Here is a 20,795-nt window from a genome sequence, read left to right on the forward strand (position 1 = left end):
CAGATATTTTAGGGGGATTTTTTTCCCTCTGGAACAAAGCCGGATTTAAAGGTTTGCTGTGGGTGGTTGATTGCACCCTTGATCCACAGCCAAAAGCATTACATTACATAAAGAGTTTTGTCTTCATTAGGAATTAATCTTTACTAACCAACTGCCAGTTTGTAATGACAGTTTATTAACATGTGGCCCTCTCAGATGTGGCATTTTTAATTGAAACATTTCATTCAGTACAAAATGTTGAAACACACACCTACACACATTGAAATCTAGATTTCCGTCGATGATGCCAGTTATGTGTGTATTTGTGAACTATGGGTTAGATCCAATGGAGTATTTTTGCAAACAGAAGGCTTTCCATCTGTACAGTGCAACTTTCTTGCCTCTTCCTCCTCCTACAGCCCCCCAAACCCTGTTCCAGAGGTCACCTGTCCCCCAAGAGCAGCCTTTTCAAGGGCATTTTGAGCTGCAGCAGAAAGGGGGTGGCGAGAAAGTTGTGCTCTGTGGATGGAAATCCTTCTGTCTGCAGAAACACTTGGATCCAACCCTACTTAAACACAGGACAGCTATGCAAAACGATCTACTCAAACAAACAAGGTCAAAATACTCATCACACAAGATGGCCCCTTCCCTTCCTTTTCATGAACAGGACAATTGTGATCTTCCTGTTCATGGGAAAGAAAGAAACTGTATGTTTGAATTAGGTAGCTTCAGTAGCATCTGTAGAGACAACCGTAGGCTATATGTGTTCATGGCAAGCTATAGTGCCTGTTTTATGTAAGTTTGTGGGAAATCAAAATTAATAAAACCATTTTGAACTTTGTTATTTTAAGAAACCTATTAACCTTTCTCAAATCGAGGTTTTCCCTGTTTCCACCATCATTTTTCTGAACCAGAAAAAATCTGGAGTAAAACCCCAGCTGAATGCCAGGGTCCAAAACTTCCTTTACCTAATAACTCTTCCACTTCCCCTTTTAACTGAAGTATGTGATTATTAACAGCCTGCTGAGCAACGTGGCCAGGTGGCACAGATTTGAATCCTAAAGAATAACCAAAACGAACAATATTAAGGACCCGTGATCCAAAATTATTTCTGACCACCTTTTAAAATAAAACTGTAAATGACATGCAAGCAAAGGCAAATCTACACAGTCGGCACATATTAGTAAGAACGCAGACTTCCCTGGTTGGTGGGAGTCTTTGCCCCCTTGCCCCCGGGCATTCTTTGACCTGACTGGGGCCTGTCTCCTGCTAAATTGTTGTTGGTGACCTCCTCTATGGTGAGGATACTCTGTGCGGTGCTGTTCATATGGACGATGCTCTCTCTGATAAACCTCCCACGCCGGCTTCAAAGACGACCTCTGATAGTAAGATGGCATGCCTGAAGAGGTAATGTCAAGCGACTTCTCTGTGAGCTTGATTTTCTTGATCTGAGCCAATTTCTTATCGGTAGACTCAGAAAATAGCGTGTGCCCTTCAAAAGGTAAGTCCTCAAACAGCCGGCGAGTCTCAGTTGGAGGAGCAGTGGAGCGCAACCACGCATGCCTCCTTAGTGTAACTGCTGTCGCAATTGCCCTGAATGAGGTGTCAGCTGCATGTCATCCAGCATTAACCTGTTGTTTAGACAACCTCACAGCCTCCATATGAATAATACGTACCAGTGACCTTTTATCCTTTGGCAGCATTTCCAAGTATGAGCCTAATTTGTTCAATAAATTGCCATTATAGCCTGGTAATTGGCTATTCTCAGATTCATGGCAGCTGAGGAGTAAAACTTCCGTCCAACTTCCAGTTTTCTCCCCTCTTGTTCACTGGAGCTGCATGGTATGACTGTCTTCCTCTGGGTTGCATTTCCTCTGTAACCAAAGATGATGGAGGAGGGTGCATGCCCACAAAACCTTCCTTATCTAACTTAACTCTGTAAAAGTCCTCCATATATTTTGATGTGGCTGGAACAAGAGCTGGTTTAGCCCACAAATCCAATTTCTAGAAAAGCCTCTAAATTAGAAAAAGCGACCACTTCTGGAGAGTCCAATTAAAGGTGGGACAAAATCTTATCCTTAGGCCTCGGAGAAGACGTGGACACATCTGTTTGCAGGTACTTTGCCATTCTCAACATCTGCAATGCATAGAGCCTTAAATCCTCAAACAGAGACATGGCAGTGGTGACGGATCTAATGGCCCCTCGTAACCAATGTCTGAACCAACAAAAGGCCACCTTCGCCTCCTCCTCTGACTCATAATACCTCATTCTTACAGATGAGTCCTCTGGATCTGGTGAACCCACAGCCGAGTGTTCCGTATACGACCTCAACCGGACAAAATCACTCCCTTCCTGCAGTACTGCAGAAAGTGCACTGTTGCCGTGACCTGGGAGGGCCCCCCAACTTGCCATTCCTCTGGCACATGCGCTGCCAAACAACACTGCCTCGCTTCCAATACTATTCTCGGATCTGACTCCTAATCTGATAAGGTGATGATTGATGCAGGTGACCTGACCAAAGGGGTTCTAGGTGGCGGTGGACCAATTCCTCCGGATCCGGCCTCGATTCTGAATGAATGCTTACCACAAGTTGAAAGTGTAAAAAACAGATGAGAACTTTTCTTAATTTCTTATTCTTACAGTCCTTCTGTGAAGTAGGTCATATTTCTCCTCATTTAACAGACGGGGAAGAGACAAGTGAGAAGGAGTTGCCCTAAGCCACCAAGGGAGTCCGTGGAAAGGTAAAATTTGCATTCAGATTTCTCACAACCAGGGAAGAGTTGATTGATACAAAGTTGGGCAAAATAACTGCAGATGCATGGGATTGGTCTTGTGCTTTATTTATATCCAATACTGAGTCAGTAATTGGAATAAGAAACAGTGAATACATTCTCAAACAAGAGCATGCCTGTATTCAAGATAATCATTGATATATCTAAACACCCCCATGTCTGTACCCAGCATGCATCATTCCATCTTCCAGAAACACTTATTGATATTTATTCTTTCAAAACCTATATTATATACATGTATGTGTGCATATTATGCAAGCTAAGGCTAGACTTTTCAGAACAAAATTCATTATATAGCATTTAAGACAGAGGTGGGGAACCTTTTTCCTGCCAAGGGCCATTTGCACATTTATGACATCATTCAGGGGCCATACCAGGTGTAGATCTCCCGGTGGGGGGGGGGAAGAGGCTAGGGTTGCCAGGTCTCCAGCCACCACCTGGAGGTTGGCAACCCCAGGGGAGGCCACACAGAGAAGGCCTGCAGGGTGCCCCCACTCCCCGCTCCCAGGCGGAAGGGCAGCCAGCAGTGCGCCCAAGCAAACAAGGTGAAGGGGGGCGCAGCCCACAGTCGATCGGCAAGGGAGGAAGGAAAACAGAGAAAGAGGAAAAGGGAGGGAGGGAGAAAGAAATGGAGAGAGAGGGAGAAAGAAAGAAAAGGACGGAGGGAGACAAAGAAAAGGATGGAGGGAGACAAAGAAAGAGACAGAAAAAGAGGGAGAAAGAGAGGGAGAGAAAGGAGAAAGTGACAGAAAAAGAGGAAGAAAAGAGAGAAAAGCCTCCCCCACACACACACACACCCGCGCATGCTGGCCCCGTGCGACTGGGCCCCAGTCTCCATGCCCTCTCCTCCCCAGAGTCCACAAAAGGCCCCCCCCGAAGCCCAATCGGCTCCTGCATGCATGCTCTGCCGCCGGGAGCCGCCAGCCTCTTTCCCCCTCCCTCTCGCTGCTCAACAGCCGACAGTCGGCGAGAGGAGGTCCAAAGGGCGCCGCAGCGCCGCTGTAAGCCAGGAACACCCTCTGGGAGGGCCGCCCTGTGCCCCACCTCTGCAGCAGGGCCCCGGAGATCCGGAGGGCCACAAAAAATGTCCTCGGGGGCCGCATACGGCCCCCGGGCCTGAGGTTCCCCACCCCTGATTTAAGAGATAATGTCTGTAGAACAGAATCTGAACTACTGCCACTGGGTAAATTAAGGGGGACAGTCAATAAAAATAATTAGCAAGATGAAGGCAAAGTATTTATTTACAGAGCAGAAGATATTGTCCTGTATGTACACCATTTACTTAAAGAGATTTTGAAAAACATTTACCTCTAGGGTAAATCCATTGGTTTTGATGGAGATAAACCAAAGGTGACCGTGGCCCCATAACCTCCACAATCCCAAAACAGCGATGCCAACTCCAGGTTGGGAAGTTCCTGGAGATTTGGGGGTGGAGCCTAGGGAGGGCAGGATTTGGAGAGGGGAGGGACCTCAGCAAGGTATAATGCCATAGAGGCCACCCTCCAAAGCAGCCATTTTCTCCAGAGGAGCTGATCTCTGTAATCTGGAGATCAGCTGTAACTCTAAGACATCTCCAGACCCCACCTGCAGGTTGGCCACCCCATCCCATAATTGTGTGTGAAGATGAAACCAGCTTGTCCGCTGGCTCTTTATTGTTAGTGTTGAATTACTAATTTGCAGTGGACAACTTAGCTTAGTTATATGACGTGTATGAACTATAAAAAATAACATTCTGTATATAGAGAGGCCTTGCAGCCAAGAATGGAAAAAAATACTTAACCAAACGTTCCTTATTCAAGCAAGCCTCACAAAACACCTGTGAGGTAGTCTAGTTCATCACCCCCATTTTATAGATGGGGAAACTGAGGCACAGAAGAGGTTCAGTGATGTGCCCAAAGGTACACACAAATCACCCAGTCCTCCTTCCCTTCAGTCAAAAAAAGATTCTGGTAATTCATCTATAAAAATTGATTTCTACCTATGGATTGTCCTGCTGTATAAAATCCAACATGTAGGCAAAAGAGGAGGAAACAATCACATCCAGCACCCAAGGGTGAGTGAACAGGAGTCTCACGCCACTAGCGTCAGTTCTAACAGCCACAACCACCTCTCAAGGAGGTAGTAGGATAATGTGACTGCATCCATTTGCTCCCTTGAAATCCTGCTGCCTTCTGTGCACAAAGATCTCTGCTTTGGAGACTTTATATATTAAAAAGGTAAAGGTCCCCTGTGCAAGCACCAGGTCATTCCTGACCCATGGGGTAACGCCATATCCCGACGTTTCCTAGGCAGACTTTGTTTATGTGGTGGTTTGCCAATGCCTTCCCCAGTCATCTTCCCTTTACCCCCAGCAAGCTGTGTACTCATTTTACCGACCTTGGAAGGATGGAAGGCTGAGCCAACCTTGAGCCGGCTACCTGAAACCAACTTCCGTTGGGATCGAACTCAGGTCATGAGCAGAGCTTGGACTGCAGTACCGCAGCTTATCACTCTGCACCAAGGGGCTCTTTATATATTACAAAATTAATATTAAGTCAGTCATAAACCTATTTTCTACGAAAGGCCTAGCTAACACTTATCTGTAAATGCATGCAATGTACCCCCATTGGCCTTTTTATTACAAAGAAAAGCTGCTTTGGGAGGGAGCACTTGGGAGTGGAGAAGCTGTTAGGATGGGGAATGCTTTTGTCTCTCTCCTCCTTGTGCACCTCCCAATTGCTTCTCTTCCCCACTTCTGATACCTTTTTCTTATTCACATGGAATTTGCCATAGATGTTCTCTTTCAAAAAAAGCACACTACTGTCTCCTCAACACCAGAGTGAGTTCGATACACATGCATAAATAGGAAAGAGGATTTGTGACTTTGAAATTTAATCCTTTCTCTCTTTTCTTAAGAACAGTTCCCCACAGAATGGGCCTGTTTATAAGTGCCATCTGTTCTGTAGGCGAGGATGTTCCAAATGAATACTTTTCCCATGAAACAGAAGAACTTTTCATTATTTCTACAGTACCAATTAAATTCACATAGCAGATCAGATCTCCTCTTCTTCATCTCTTATTGTTGAAGTGTTGACTTGGCAATCGTAGGATCTATTGCAGCGCCGATGTCAACAGGTTATCGTTTCAAGTATGAAAAATGAGACTGACATGAATTAAGAAATAATTGCAAATAGTAATTAACTGGCACAAATGAATGGTATCCAATACAAGTTTGTGAGGTGCAGTGCTTTCTTGTTCCAAAGGTGCAACAGGAGGAACAGATTTATCACTTCTCTCTCTCTTGTAAATAACTGCTTCCGTATATTCAGCAGAAGACAGACCAATATATCAAGTTAAAAAATATATAGGTGCCCGGGAATATTAACCTTGAGTAGTTATCAATAACATGGGTGTTCTGGATGATATGGAAGTTCACATATCCCTTGAGCCCTTTCTTCCTTGATGCATTAGACTCATTATTCATGGTCAAATGGATCACCATCTTGTCTTGCTTATCCTCTTCAGTCACTATCTGGCCTCTTGCATATTTTTCTAGGCTGCTGACATCTGAGTCACTGTAGGTACCGTCCAGCAGCACAGATTTTGTAGAAGATATTCCACATGTACATGGAAACTGGAGAAGAGGAAATACAATAAAAGGGACAGGGAAAAATTACTGGAAGATCATGTTTTTCTACTGCTTTGTTTACTTAGGCTCCCTATTTGCAGATGCCCTATCTGGCTATGCTAATCCATGCTTCAGTAACCTTGAGGCTAGATAACACCAATGTGCTCCGTCCTTGAAGACTAGCTAGAGACTTCAGCTGGTGCAAAATGCAGCAGCCCAGGGGCTAGCCAGTGGGTTTCTGATACTTCTATTCTATGGTGCCTTTACTGGCTGCTTATTCGTTTTTATGTGTAATTCAAGGTGACAGTGCTCACTGTAAAGCCCTTCACGACCGTGGGCCCACATACTTATTTCTTTATTTAAATCAGGGCCCACAAGACAGCAAACATAAAAACATTTAGTAGAAAAGCGCAAGAGTCCAGTAGCACCTTAAAGACTAACAAAAATATTTTCTGGCAGGGTATGAGCTTTCGTGAGCCACAGTTCACTTCTTCAGATACCTGAAGAAGTGAGCTGTGGCTCACGAAAGCTCATACCCTGCCAGAAAATATTTTTGTTAGTCTTTAAGGTGCTACTGGACTCTTGCTCTTTTCTACTACTGCAGACAGACTAACATGGCTACCCACTGTGAATAAAAACATTTAAACAATTAAAATATAAAATTCAATTAAAACACATAAACAAACAATACTAGAAGGATAGCCAAAATCTGTTACTGGGGGTATGCCAGACAAAACAAAAAAGTTTTCACCTGCTGGCGAAAGACACTGATAGAGGAGACAGATGAATCTTCCTAGAGAGGGAGCTCCAGAGTTTCGGGGCCATGATGGAGAAGGCCCTTTCCCAGATTGCCACCAATCTAGCCTCTACTAGAAGGACTGCCGCTCCCCACATGTTCCTGTTGACATCTTGTTCCTTCTCAGCAAGGCCTATTGTCAGGGTCCCTTCTGTCTAAGGTATATTTTATGGCCTCCCCAAACTTGTGGGGAACAGAAGGGGCTTCTACCCTCCTGGCTCTCCAGTGAGGCTGTAAAACAACTATTCCAGAGAGGTTCTGGGGCAGTCTGAGCCCTGGCAAAGAGGGAATATCCTGCTAGTAGGGCGAAGGGTATTTGTAGATTGGTGAATTGCTCAGGTGTATAAATATTCTAAATAAATACATAGCATGAGACTGGAGGGTTTTTTTTTTTTTGCAACTTTTGTTAACCTTGCATCAGCACCTCATTTTATTGTAGGACTCTTTATCTGCAGTTTCCTTTACTCTCTGCATCAAGACAGTTCACTGGGGCCCCAGTGAAGTTTTCTGTGCAGATCCAGCTGTCCATCTGAATTGGTTATGTATGCAGAAGCCTGCTTCTGTGTTTGGCTCTGACTTGCTTGATTTGGGTGTATGTGTGTGAGATACAGTTTTAAAACATATATCTTACTGTGGTGGGGGCTTCACAATTAGGATTGCCGACCTCCAGGTACTAGCTGGAGATCTCCTGCTATTGCAACTGATCTCCAGCCAATAGAGATCAGTTCCCCTGGAGAAAATGGCCGTTTTGGCAATTGGACTCAAGGGCATTGAAGACCCTCCTCTCCTCAAACCCCGCTCTCTTCAGGCTCCACCCCAAAAACCTCCCGCTAGTGGCAAAGAGGGACCTGGCAACCCTATTCACAATTATTCCTTAGCAATAACTAAGGGCATTGAGGCAAACATAGGAAAGTACCATACTGAATTTTCCTCCTTACCCTCCCTATATTGTTCCTGCCAAAATCCTAGGCTTCAGGTTTTCCCAGTTCTGACCTTAATTTCCTTTCCTCTGTTATTTCCCCTATGATCTGTTCCTGCTTTTTGGTCTCAGGGCTTTGAGGTGTCTAGACAAAAATTATTCATATAAACACACACATGGGCACTGGAGTTTTCTCCCTCACGTTCACAAACCTCTAATATATTCAAAGTGTCTCTCACCTTCTCTCGCAGCTTCCGCTGCCTTCGCTCTTGCACTGTGGTCAGGTAGTTCACTGCCGCGTACTCTATGACTGAGAGGAAGACAAACAGAAAACTGACATAGAGGTAGATGTCCACAGCTTTGATGTAGGAGACCCGAGGCATGGAGGCGTTGACACCCGTGATGATGGTAGACATGGTCAGCACCGTGGTTATTCCTGTAAAGGCCACACACAAGGATTTAATACATGCATCAATACATGACATGTATGAGGCCTAATTTGCACCTGGGCTAATAGAAGAAACACCTGTTTTCAAAGCCATCACTCAGTGCGGTACATAGGAAGTAAAATGAAAGTTAGATTCCCTTTGAGCATGTGCAGAATGCCTTTTCCCTTATCATTAACTAGCTCAAGCAAATGACACACATATCAAGGGAAGGCTTTCAGATGAATGGACATGACTTGCAACTGAACACAAGACCCACTTCTTCTATTTTACAAATCAAATACTGATCAGTAAGTGTCCATTATAAAACATGATTTAGTTTCAAAGTTATTTGCTCCTCTTCCTGAATCTCTTCTCATTTCAGGCTGCAGAATGCCATAATTAGCCATGAAGCGAGAGGAATGGTCTATAATTCATCAGGATGAATTGTGTGTGTGTGTGTGTGTGTGTGTGTGAAAATTTACTTAGAGTAACGGCTGACCTGGATAGCCCAGGCTAGCCTGATCTCATCACATCTCAGAAGCTAAGCAGGGTTGGCCCTGGCAAGTATTTGGATGGGAGACCTCCAAGGAATTCCAGGGTCGTGACACGGATGCTGGCAATAACAAACCTCTTCTGAACGTCTCTTACTTTGAAAACCCTCCAGGGGTCATCATAAGTCAGATATGACTTGACAGCAAGAAAAAGCCTTTTTAAATGGTTGTTGCTTCACAATTTCAAGAAGAATAACCATTCTTACCCAAGGAAACTCTGGCAGGCACAGCTCTGCGGTCTATCCAGAAGGACACCCAGGACAGCATAACCATAAGAGTGGCAGGAAAATAAGTTTGGAGCAAGAAGAAGAAGATATGACGACGTAAAGTGAAGCTAATGTAGAGGCGATTGTACCAACCTGTTGGAAGAGAAAAGTATTTAATAACAGCAATAAAAGTGAGAGGTAAACCTTATGGAGACATAAGCAAGAATCAAGTGAGACATATACATAGGGACAAGAGTAAGGCCAGAAAAGGGAGAGGGGTGGCATTGGAAGAAAGACATTTAAAAATGAAGACGAGAGAATCAGATGAGGAAGCATTGCCAATATTATGTTTCACTAGCCTTCACAAAACACTTTTATCCTTATTTTATATATGGGAACTGAGGTTAACCGTGACTTGCTACACAGTGAGCTCAAAGGATCTCTGGGGCCATTTATGCAGGGTCAATTTTGATGCTCACTCAAAGCTCTTTTTTAAAATGCGACCTTTAAAATGCCTATTACGGTCCTGATGCAAAAGGAGAAATTCCATCCCCCCACTTGCCTGCTCCTTTGTTCCTGTTTGCATAGCCGTTAGCAACCGCTGTGTGCATAGCTAACGCACCGCTGTTATTTTGCATGGTTCCTTGAGGGGAATCTTCATGCCGGGAGCAGAGCAAACACAAAAGGTCGCGTTAAAGAGGCTCTTAAGAAATGTGAAGCAGGTATGCGCCGGCTTCGCAATCGCTTCCTGAATGATGGTTCAGCGTGAAAAACTCACGAAGATATGCCGGGCAATTCAGCCTGGAACGCGCTGCTAATTACCAAGCATAAATGGCCTGGGAGTCCATATTAACTACCATTAAAAATGCTACTTTTTATGAACTGTGAGTCATTTGTATATATACGCTGCTTCCATGTGCCTGGAGAAATCATATTTTTAATTTTTGGATATCAGATAACATTCAGCAAGGTCTAGATTTTATTCTGTCAGCTCAACTGCTGGGGGAAAGAAGGCGGAGTCACGTGTGACGACTGTAAAAGAAACACCAGATATATTAGGACATGCATGGACAAAAGCCATGTGGGATGGGAACTGATTAGGGCAAGGCTGAACAGTCAAGCCATTGGCTCCAATTCTCTGCATCCATCATTGAAGTACAGCCTTTTCATATGGGGTAGATTAAAAACTTGTTTTTTTGGGGGGGTTGCATTTCTTTATAATGCAAATGTGAAAACTTTATTGGCTAGAAGGTGTGTTTGATTTAAAAATGGCTGCGAGAGTAACTGAAATATGCTTACTAGAGTTATGTGTGAGAGAATTAATTCATTCTCACATCGAGAAAGAGGGGCAGAAAAAGATCTAGTACAGTTCTATTGGCATTTCACTAAGCACAGGCGTGGGTTTGGGTCAGCAAAGTGACAAGGATGCAAAGAAAAATTAGAACGAAACCCGGATACCTGTGCTACTGTAGAAAGCGAGTCTAGAGGTTGTATGAAATTTTTGTATCAGGAACTGGGATAAGGAAATCTTCTCATCTGTTTTCAGAGATTCATTCCCGTTTTTCCAGTAGAGCATCAGATCTTCATCTGTGTAGGCATCTAGGGAAGGAGGATGGCAGAATGTAAGGCTGTACAGTTCAATACCAAAACAGTGAAACTGACAGATGAAGAACTAACACTGAAGAAAATGTGAGATTGTGGGAAACTGTGATTATTTATTCAATACCAATGAAATATTATACTAACACTTAAGAACACATAACCAAATTGGGTAGTACTCAGGAATACAAGCAAATACCTGGGTGGGAGGAGGTTTCCTGACATGAACACCTGACCTTTTACACTTCACACTAAAACAGGTAGCATATATGTTCCCTCTCTCCAGGGCGGGAAATTTTCGGAATCATTGGTGTCCATATAAGGGCATGCCCTCTCAGCACCCTCATCCCAGGATTCTTTGAGGGAAGCCATAATAGTTATACTGATGTATGTTTATAATAGATTTATATGATATATACCCAAAATTGTTGAAATACGGCATTATTGGTACCAATAACAGAAAGCAAATTAAATAGGATCTTCCCGTGTAGCGTATACCAGCAACATGCACCCCGGGCCAAACTACACATCACTACAGGGCCACTACAGGGACTCACAGCCATATTGCAGCCAAGAGTTCTCAGTGGGAATTCCATTTAAAAGAGCTGCAGGGGCCTACTTTGGATTTTGGCTTGGGAAAACGGTGCAGGAGGAGGGGTTCCTGCCTCCACGTGCTGTCTTCCCAAGCCAAAACAGTGATGGGGGGTATTTGCCCAACTGTGGGGCTTCATGTACACAATGCAGCCCCCTAATGGGGCAAATAATACCCTCTGGTGCCATATCAGCTTGGGAAACTGGTATAGGGAGGAAGGCACAAGCCCTTCCTTCCCCTGAGCCATGGTCCTGATTTCCCCCCCTTTCTTTAAATGGAGTTTCTACTGGGAAATCCTAGTTGCAATATGGCTGTGAGTTCTCATGGCAGACTCACATAAATATGTAGTTTGGTTCTCATTCAACAAATCTTGGGGGGCATTCAGAACTTTTGGGGGCATTCAAGATTTTAAGCAGCCCCTTTCTCCTCTTGCATTGGTTTCTTTCCTTTCCTTCCTTCCTTTTATCCCTTAGAAGCTCCTTGATCCATTGATCTTGAGCAGCATAAATCTAATGTTTGAGGGATATAAGGACTGAAATAAATCTTGCCACTGACAATGTAGCCTTGGGATCCCTGTCACTTAATAAAAAAGCCATTATGTCAGACATAGAGGCATTAGATTTATATGTTAAAAGGGGAGAGATATAATGTGATCGAAGTTCCTCATAAAAGCGGCATTCCAAGAGGGCATGAGCTAATGAATCAATAGAGCCAGAAGAGCAAGGACAGGTCCTGTCTGGGTATGGTATATTCAGAATTCTGCCCTGCGTAACCATAGAGGGGTTAGCATTCAGTCTATGCAATGGTTTCTGACAGCTAACAATTTTATACTAATCACCTTGCGCTGACCATAAAATCTCAGATTCTAGATTTCTTCTCCAGGACATTAAAAAAGGTACACGTCAAGTAAGAATCAAACAAGAATGCCCCCCCACAGAGCAAAGACCAACAAAAATAATACTCATCCAACTATAGAGCTAAATATGTGTGATGTGTTTCTAGAAAGAAAACACAAAAGAGGGCACTATTATAACAAAGACTATCAACTTAAGTATATGCTGCAGAGACTTGCTCAAGGCAGCTCACAAAATAAGGCAAGATAAAACCATAAAAAACAACATCGAACCATTAAAACCCCAGCCAATAAAAACACATAGCATAAAACTGCATAAACCCCAAAGCATAAAACATCTAGCAAGGGAGAAACAGCTTCTATAAAATGTGCCAGGCAGGCTCAAAGTATTACTAAGAGCTTATTTTTCCTGTGTCTTCATTTATTCTAAGTAGGCCTATATTAATAAAGTTGCCTTGTTTGGAGTGCTGTTGTCTGTCCTAATTTTTTTACTTAGAGCTTCATGACATCAAATTATAATGTTGCGTACTTCGTGGGTGGTAGTGGATTAAAGGTTGCTGTAGCCAAGTGCATGGAGGGTCAGCGCCAACAAGCAGATGCAGCCGATTTTAGCACAACCAAGATTCTGCATGTCAGCTGGACCATGGATTAGCAGGTCTGCTCAGAGGATTTATGGAAGACAAAGCAAATAAGAGGCTCTTCTAGAGCCCATGGCTGAGGCATAACTTCCCTAATACATACCTCTTCCTCACCATCAGCACAGGGATGCCCTGATCAGAGGGGAAACAGAACATTTGACCCTTTACAGTATTCTCCTTTGTCCATACTTATAAACCTATCCGTTGCTAAGGGCTTTCACTGTGTAAATGGTAGTTAAGGAGAGTTGTGCGCTCTTGGTTGCATTGGGTATTAATTATCTTCTGGGCAATAATTACCTTCTGGTCTAATATGTTGCACTGTGAGATGTTCCTACAGACCAAAAATGGGAGGGAAGTGTTGAAGGGTGTAGACAGGGCTGAAATGTAAGGGCATAAATAGGGACAGACAGGTGAAGTTGGCAAAAATGTGAAGAGCTCAGCAGAAAGCACCATGCAGGTATTGTTCATATAAAGGCCAAACTGCACTAGGGCTGTCAATTCGGTTCGGTCCGAACTGAAAATCAACCGAATTTCCCCTGATTCGTTGCTTTTCTGTTCGGACGGATCCGAACTCAAAACTGGCGGGCAACCGGGGGGGCCGAATTCAGCGAGTTCGCGAATAAATTCGGCCAATTCGGCTGTCAGTAAGCAGCATAACTGTCAGTAAGCAGCATTCTCCTCCCCCGGCCAATCGGTGGGCAAGCTGGGTCTTCTTCTGGCCAATCAGTCAGGATTGAGTACTGGAGGAATCAGCTGATGTGCGGCCCAGCCAGGGAGAGAGAGAGAGCGAAATCCTCGTGTGTGTGTGTGGGGTGCTTGTGCACATTAGCTCCTTTCTGTGGCTGCAGGGGGCGCATTTTTTGGGGTGCATACACAAAACTTTCACTGGAACTTCAGATGAAGCTTCTTAAGGTACCCCCCAAGTTATGTAAACATTGGGTCAGGGGGTCCCGAGATATGGGCTCCCCCCCTTTTTCTTTCCATGGCTGCAGGGGGCGCATTTTTGGGGGTACAAATCCCAAACTTTGAGCGGAGTTTCAGACCAGTGTTCTTAAGATACCCCCCAAGTTTTGTAAACATTGGGTCAGGGGGTCTCGAAATATGGGCTCTCCCCCTTTTCCCTCCCCCCTTTTCCATTTATGTGGCTGCAGGGGGCGCTTTTTTGGGAATATAGCCCCCAAACTTTTATCATAGCTTCAGTGAATTATTCTTAAGATACTACCCAAGTTTTGTAAAGATGGGTTCAGTGGGGGCAGAAATATCGCCTCCCCCCTTTTCTCTTTCCATGGCTGCAGGGGGCGCATTTTTGGGGGTGCAGACACAAAACTTTCACTGGAACTTTAGATTAAGCTTCTTAAGGAACCCCCCAAGTTTTGTGAACATTGGGTCAGGGGGTCCCAAGATATGGGCTTTCCCCTTTCCCCTATTGGGATAAATGGGGCAGCCGATCCGATCCTGTGTGCATCTCTCCAGAGCAAAATGTTCCGTGCCTAATTGGAATCATCTTGGATTACAGCCCGTCCTGATGGAACAGAAGACAGCCACAGTAAGACCCCTTTGGGGGCTTTAATCTATAATTTTTCTCCTGTGTATGTGTGTGTGTGTGGGGGAAAGCAGAGTCTGTGTGTGTGTGGGGAGGGAGCAGTTTCTGTGGGTGGGGGGGAAGCCAAAGGGGGCTTTCGTCGGTTCTGCCTGGGGTGTGTGTTCCCCCTCGAGTCTCTCGCTCCCTGGTTTGAGGGGGGAGGTTTCAGTTGTGTGTTGCAAAGGTGTTGTTTAACAAGGTTGTGTTTGCAGTTGCTTTGCTAATTTCTCTGCTGTTGTTGGGCTGGGAGCTTTGTGCGTGGGCGGCAAGCTCTGCTGAGAGATGCACAACATTAAGGGTGGGGGGGACCCCTTTCAGGGCCCATATCTCAGCCCCCCCGACCCAATCTTTACAAAACTTGGGGAGTCTTTCAATAAACGTCCTTTGAAGCTCTGCCAAAGGTTTGGGACCTCTAAGCCCAAAAATGCCCCCCCCCAGAGCCGCGGAAAGGCGCGGTTGTGTTTTTAATGGCTTTATTCGGCCGAATTTGTTTCCGAACTTTGAATTCCCGCCGAATTGAACGGATCTGAAGTGGGGGAGTTCGGACTTCAGCACGTACCGAACCCACAAGGGCCAAATTCGGCCGAATCCGAACTGTACCGAATTTTTTTTTTGACAGCCCTAAACTGCACATTATGGAAGATTCATGGGTATCGCTGAGCTGCATTTCTCAATATCTCCCCTGCAACATGTAGCTGGAAAAACAAACATGATGTTATGTCATTGCAAGTGGCAACCAATAAAATGGGGCAGATACAATGTCATTATGTCACATGTTTTTCAGCTGCACATTAGTTAGGAAGACATGAGGAGGCGAAATACACATTGGCAGCATCCAAACATCTCCCCCTAACATCCTGTTAGTGTTACATGTCCCGAAGATACCCAGCACTACCTGCCATTCTCCTCAGATCTTAGGGAGGCAATAACTTGATAAACAAATACCTGGAGACAGTGATAGGTTGAAGGAGGGCAAACAAACAGAAACTTTAATATGGAGATGCCATTACTTGAGTTTCAGTTGTCTCAGGGTGTGATATTCAGCCTGTCTGGGATTTGGTATACCACCCCTGGAGACTCAGGTTTACAGTTTGAAATAGTTCTGGACCCCACTTTGGTACCAGATAGATGGTGGCTGTGGCCAGGAATGCTTTAGACCTTTTATGCATGGGTTGTTTCCGTCGCCATCAAGCCCCGAGTACTTCGGGGCTTTGTTTTCATTATGCATGTATTTGCTGGCTTTTAGAAGTTGCCTCGCTCTCCTCTCGCATTTTCCCCGCATTTTGTGGATGCTGTTTTACCCCGAGTTTAATGTCTGCCTCGATCCCAAATCGAAAGCTGGTCCTGTGCATACTTGTCAATTCGGGAGTTTTCTCCCCATGCCCATTCTCGCTTCTCCTTCCCATTTGTCTTTCTCCCTTATCCAATCCCTCCCCTCGAAGCTGGAATACTATGAGGCTGCTTATTGGTCAGTGTCATCGAGAGTTTTGGTCAGTTTCAGATCTGAGTCTGATAGAACAGGGTTTTTTGTTGTTGTTTGCAACAAGCAAGAATGCTGAAATACTCACAAATGACTTATCTGGTCAAGTTCTCAGCGAGTGTTGGTCAGTTTTAGACCCCTGTGCAGAGTAATTTGAGAATCTGACTGCAAATACTGTGCATCAAGCGAGCAGCATATCCAACAGAAACAGCCCATGCATAAAAGACCGTACACTAATAAATCCTTTCTAGAGAAGTCTGAGCTGACTAGTTACATTAGTCCTGGTGAAATCAGAACTGCAGTATGGCAACAGACTCTACTTGGGTCTGCCTTTGCTCAGTTCAAAGTTCCAGGGTTGACCTTAAAAAGGGCAATCCTAAGAACACTTCCATGGGAGTAAGTCCCACTGAGTAGACCTGAATAGGATTCTGAGTAGACCTACTGATGGCACTGTAAGAGTCCTAAATGCTGTGGAACTCTCTGAAGAGCCACCTGCTCAAAATGAGTCTAGCATGCCTGGAGAGGTCCTGCTCCATGGGCCTCTATCATCAGAGCTTTCCCAAGGGTCTACATATGACAGGGCCTTCTCAGGGATGGAAATGAGATGATGGATTTTTTTTTTTATATATACACGGTGTATCTGGCACCTCCCCTTTCGTCTTTTAGTGCAGTATTGTGAACAACAGGACATATCAGCTTTTGCTTAACTTAAGAAGGGTTTTCATTAAGCTCTCTGACGGTCTCTCGTTCTGCTTGGCCATCTCTTTGTCAGCCTCTTAATCAGCTACCTCAGCAACCCACTTACACATAGGATCCCTACAGGGCCAAAACTAAAAGACATGCAAAGCAGAAACTCGGCCCCCTAGAGCAGGGGTGTCAAAATCAATTGGTACGGGCCCGGATGTGACATAAATGTCACTTGGTCGGGCTGGGCCATGCCTCACCAGCCCAGATTGAGAGTGTGGGGGGTGGCTGCCTCAGCTGGCTCGTGGGCTGGATAAGAGCTCCCAAGGGGCCAGATTCGGCCCGCGGGCCTTATGTTTGACACCCCTTCCTTAGAAGCTTCTTGTACACCTTACAATATTTAGGAAGATCATTCTTTGGTTTATCTTTATTAGTGTGGGTTTGGGATTGTTATAGTTATTGTAATTATTATACAATAATTATACATTGTTGATTACAATTGTAATTATTAGTCTTGGATTTCTGCTGTTGTATTGATGCTCATTTTCAGATTCTAATGTCGAGGGCTTTTATTGCTTGCTCTCTGTTTACTTTAATGATTAGTTTTGTTTGTTACTTGGTAATTTTTAAATTATATTCTGTACTTTGACACTGATTTTATTGTGAGCCACTTTGGAAGAATTTTTTAAAAAACTGAAAAACAAGACGGAGATATTTTATTAAAGTATTATAAGTTTGTTTCTTGAAACATAAACATTATCCAGGCTTCTGTCCTCTGATGCTTCATGTTAGTTTAAATCCTAAAATTCTAAAATACTACTGTAATTCTTATGCTACGATTATTGGCAAATACCATGGATGGGATGGCTTTGTTCACACATACATTTCCCATAAATTCAACCAAAATAATGAGTAATTCAACAGTCGTATAAGAAAGAGTTGCAGATAGAAATGTGAATTCTACATACAGCTTTCTAGCTCCAGAGAACAGGTCTGGGAATCTAGTGGAAACCGGCTAAAGTCCATGTTGCACATTGCTGTCACTGTGATCCTAGAAATGCCAAAAGAATAGTCAGTTCTGGTATATATAGGCAGGCATAGGTAAACACAAATACCAATAGGCTATAAGCTTTAAATGACGGAATTGATAGATTAATATGTCAAAACAGGGGGTCCCCCAACATGGTGCCTGTGGCCATCATGGTGCCTGCCGATACCTTTCCTGGTGCCCACCAAGTGTTTTTAGAAAGTAGGTGGGACTAAGTGGGACTTTTATATAGCAAGGCTTCTGATTGGCCATTGGAGATTTGATTGGCTGTGTGCCAAATGTTGCTTTGGCAGCAGCTGCCAGCACAGCATAAGGATCTTCACTGTGTGACTGAAGGTAAGCTGCAGCAGCCGTTTTGTGGCTGGCTCCACCTCCTGTGGCAGCCGTTTTGTGGATGCGCCCACCATGTTGTATCAGAATTCCAAAGGTGCCCACAGGCTGAAAAAGTTTGGGGACCCCTGCACTAAAACATCAATCGCAGATAAAAATTTGCCCTTCCTTAATTAATTGGTGAGGATGAGATGAAAGGCTAATAGATCAGCTACATCTTCCTGTGTCAGTTAACATGAAAAATTTGGCTTTTTTTTAACAATCGGTATCATACGGAGGAAATATTTTCCATTTCCAGGTGGAACCACTATAAGTTTCGTTCTGGTAATTAGAGCCATGTGCAAATGCTTTTTAAAATATACACTCTGGTCAAAATATTATAATTAATCCAAAACAATCGGTAATTCTTTCTATCACTATGCTGTCTTTAACCCAAACCCGTTACAACTAACCCTTTGCCACACTCTCCTCTCCCTCCCACAGTTTTCAACCCCAGCTCCCACCTGTCAGAGCTTAGCCTGTTTCCAAGCTCCTTTTGGCAGGTTCAAAGCACACTCTTGTTGGCTTCTGCATCGCTGGGGTAATATTCTGTGCTCAACCTGTTGCAATATCGGTCAGCCATGTATGTTTTCAAAAGAGGCCAGAAGACTTTTTGGTGCCAGTCATACATTCTAGGACAGTGTGTCCCATAGTTCGGGGGCTGACTGCATTTTTAAAAATGAAATTACCACATGAGAATCCATGTGCTTATCCATTCCTCTGTTATTAATTGTTTTAAAATAAATTTTATTAATTCTAAAAGAACCCTTTTAAAAAGTGCATAACTTCTTCACAGATTGGGGCTTCTGGACTGAATGCAGTGGGGCTTCTGAACTGAATATCAGCCTCACCATTCTGTATATGCTATGTGTGTCTTCCCCCTTAGCGGAAATTAACATATCATTAAAGTCTGTACTGTCTATGACAGGGCCCCCCAGTGTGGTGCCTGTGGAATTCATGGTGCCTGCCGATACTGTTCTGGGCACCCACCAAATGTTTATAGAAAGCGGGTGGGGTCAGGTGGGGCATTTGTCCAGCAGGGCTTCTGACTGGCCATTGGAGATCTGATTGTCTGGGCAGATTTTTTAGAAGTTGCTTTGACAGCAGCTGCCATCACAAGACAAGGATCTTCACTGCATGACTGTAGGAGAGCCGTGTGTATGCAAGAAAATATGTTAAACAATATGTTCATTTTAAAAGGCATCCTGTTAAACAGCTTCTGCCTGAAATATTTAAGAGTTACTGCAAGTTATGCATGGACTCACTCCCTGACATTTGGTGGCTGGCTCCGGCTCCTGCAGCAGCCATTTGGTGGCTGTGCCTACCATCCTGTGTCAGAATTCCAAAGGTGCCCACAGGCTCGAAAAGGTTGGGGATCCCTGTTCTAGGATACCAATGGGACATGAATGTGTTCATTTTAAATGCACGTATGGCCTTAAATATGCTACTGCGATAAGAAACTCTAAATTCAAGCTATCCTGAATTAATGAAGAAAAAGTTTGAAATGATGTGGGAATAGAGGAAAGGTCTCTATTAATGTGATAATAGCTAATAATGTCACCGGGGAAGTCCATAATAATCACAAGATTCTTGTTCTACCACACTTTTTGCAGCAAACATTGCAGAAATGGATGAGCTAAATGGGAGAAGCACCACTTTTAAATTGCCCCGTACACATACAACGGAAGGCCCCACTGAAAGGATGACTTTGACTGGTTTAAAACAGAAAAGTAACAAAAGCAATTTCTTTATGGAATAAAATCTCTAAGCATTCAGAAAAGACCTTCAGAGGAACTGGAAGAGAGCTGGCCAAAGAATGTCGTGCGACTGATACCAAACTGATCGTGGCTTCACCTCATACTATAGAGAACATGGCCATCTGGGTACACCCGCAACATGATATTCTCAGTAGTCGTGTCATGAATGAAGGATCTTTTAGAGTGAACGAAGAAGACATCAGGCACCCAGATCTTCTTCACTAGCCTTCCGTCAAAAGTCATGCTCTTATTAGTATGACTGGGGAAGGCCAGGCGCTCGTCCTTCCAATAGTGCCTCAGATACAATGTCATTGTGAAGTCCTGAATTAGGAGAGAGAAGATTTATTATGATTATATTCCACACATCCATAAACATTAGTGGAAAGGACCTACACCAAGGGAAAGAAGGAAGAGAGTGAGAAAGATAGCTATGTTATCATTTCCATAAGGTAAAATTTCCTGAGCCGAGTCTTTATATACAATATCTACATGCTCATTTCTTCTCTTTTACTGTAATACCTTAATACTGGGGCAATGCCATTTATTTATCTGTTCTCCAAGCATTTTATGCAACTTTTCAATTTAAAAAAAAAACTACCAAAGGTGCTTACAGTAAAATCATAATTTTACTCAACAGTTGAGAGTTTAGCTAAACACACTTTTAGTAACCCCTGAAAAGACAGTGATGGGCAGGAGCAAACATAGCTATAGGGTTGCCACATTCCCCCCTGGCCACCTCTGGGAATAGGGGGGGTAGGATTGCCAGCTCCAGGTTAGGAAGCTTCTGGAGATTTGGGGGTGGAGCCTGGGGAGGACAGGGGTACAATGCCATAGAGTCCACCCTCCAAATCACCCATATTCTTTAGAGGAACTGATCTCTATAGTCTGGACACGAGCTGTAATTCCGGGGGATC

General features: G+C 44.0%; 1 protein-coding gene across 1 annotated transcript in view; it reads right to left on the reverse strand.

Moving 5' to 3' along the window:
- Nucleotides 1-6,076: 6,076 nt before the first annotated feature.
- LOC130483616 (gamma-aminobutyric acid receptor subunit rho-2-like) overlaps nt 6,077-20,795 on the reverse strand; it is a 46,102-nt gene continuing 31,383 nt past the window's right edge. The window contains exons 4-9 of the mRNA XM_056856427.1: nt 19,979-20,202; nt 17,676-17,758; nt 10,738-10,878; nt 9,280-9,432; nt 8,334-8,530; nt 6,077-6,385 (exon numbers count right to left, since the gene is read on the reverse strand). Of these exons, the coding sequence (XP_056712405.1) occupies nt 6,077-6,385; nt 8,334-8,530; nt 9,280-9,432; nt 10,738-10,878; nt 17,676-17,758; nt 19,979-20,202 (1,107 nt within the window). The remainder of the gene's footprint in view (nt 6,386-8,333; nt 8,531-9,279; nt 9,433-10,737; nt 10,879-17,675; nt 17,759-19,978; nt 20,203-20,795) is intronic.

This window comes from Euleptes europaea, chromosome 10 (assembly GCF_029931775.1).
Source record: "Euleptes europaea isolate rEulEur1 chromosome 10, rEulEur1.hap1, whole genome shotgun sequence".
NCBI classification, from domain to species: domain Eukaryota; kingdom Metazoa; phylum Chordata; class Lepidosauria; order Squamata; family Sphaerodactylidae; genus Euleptes; species Euleptes europaea.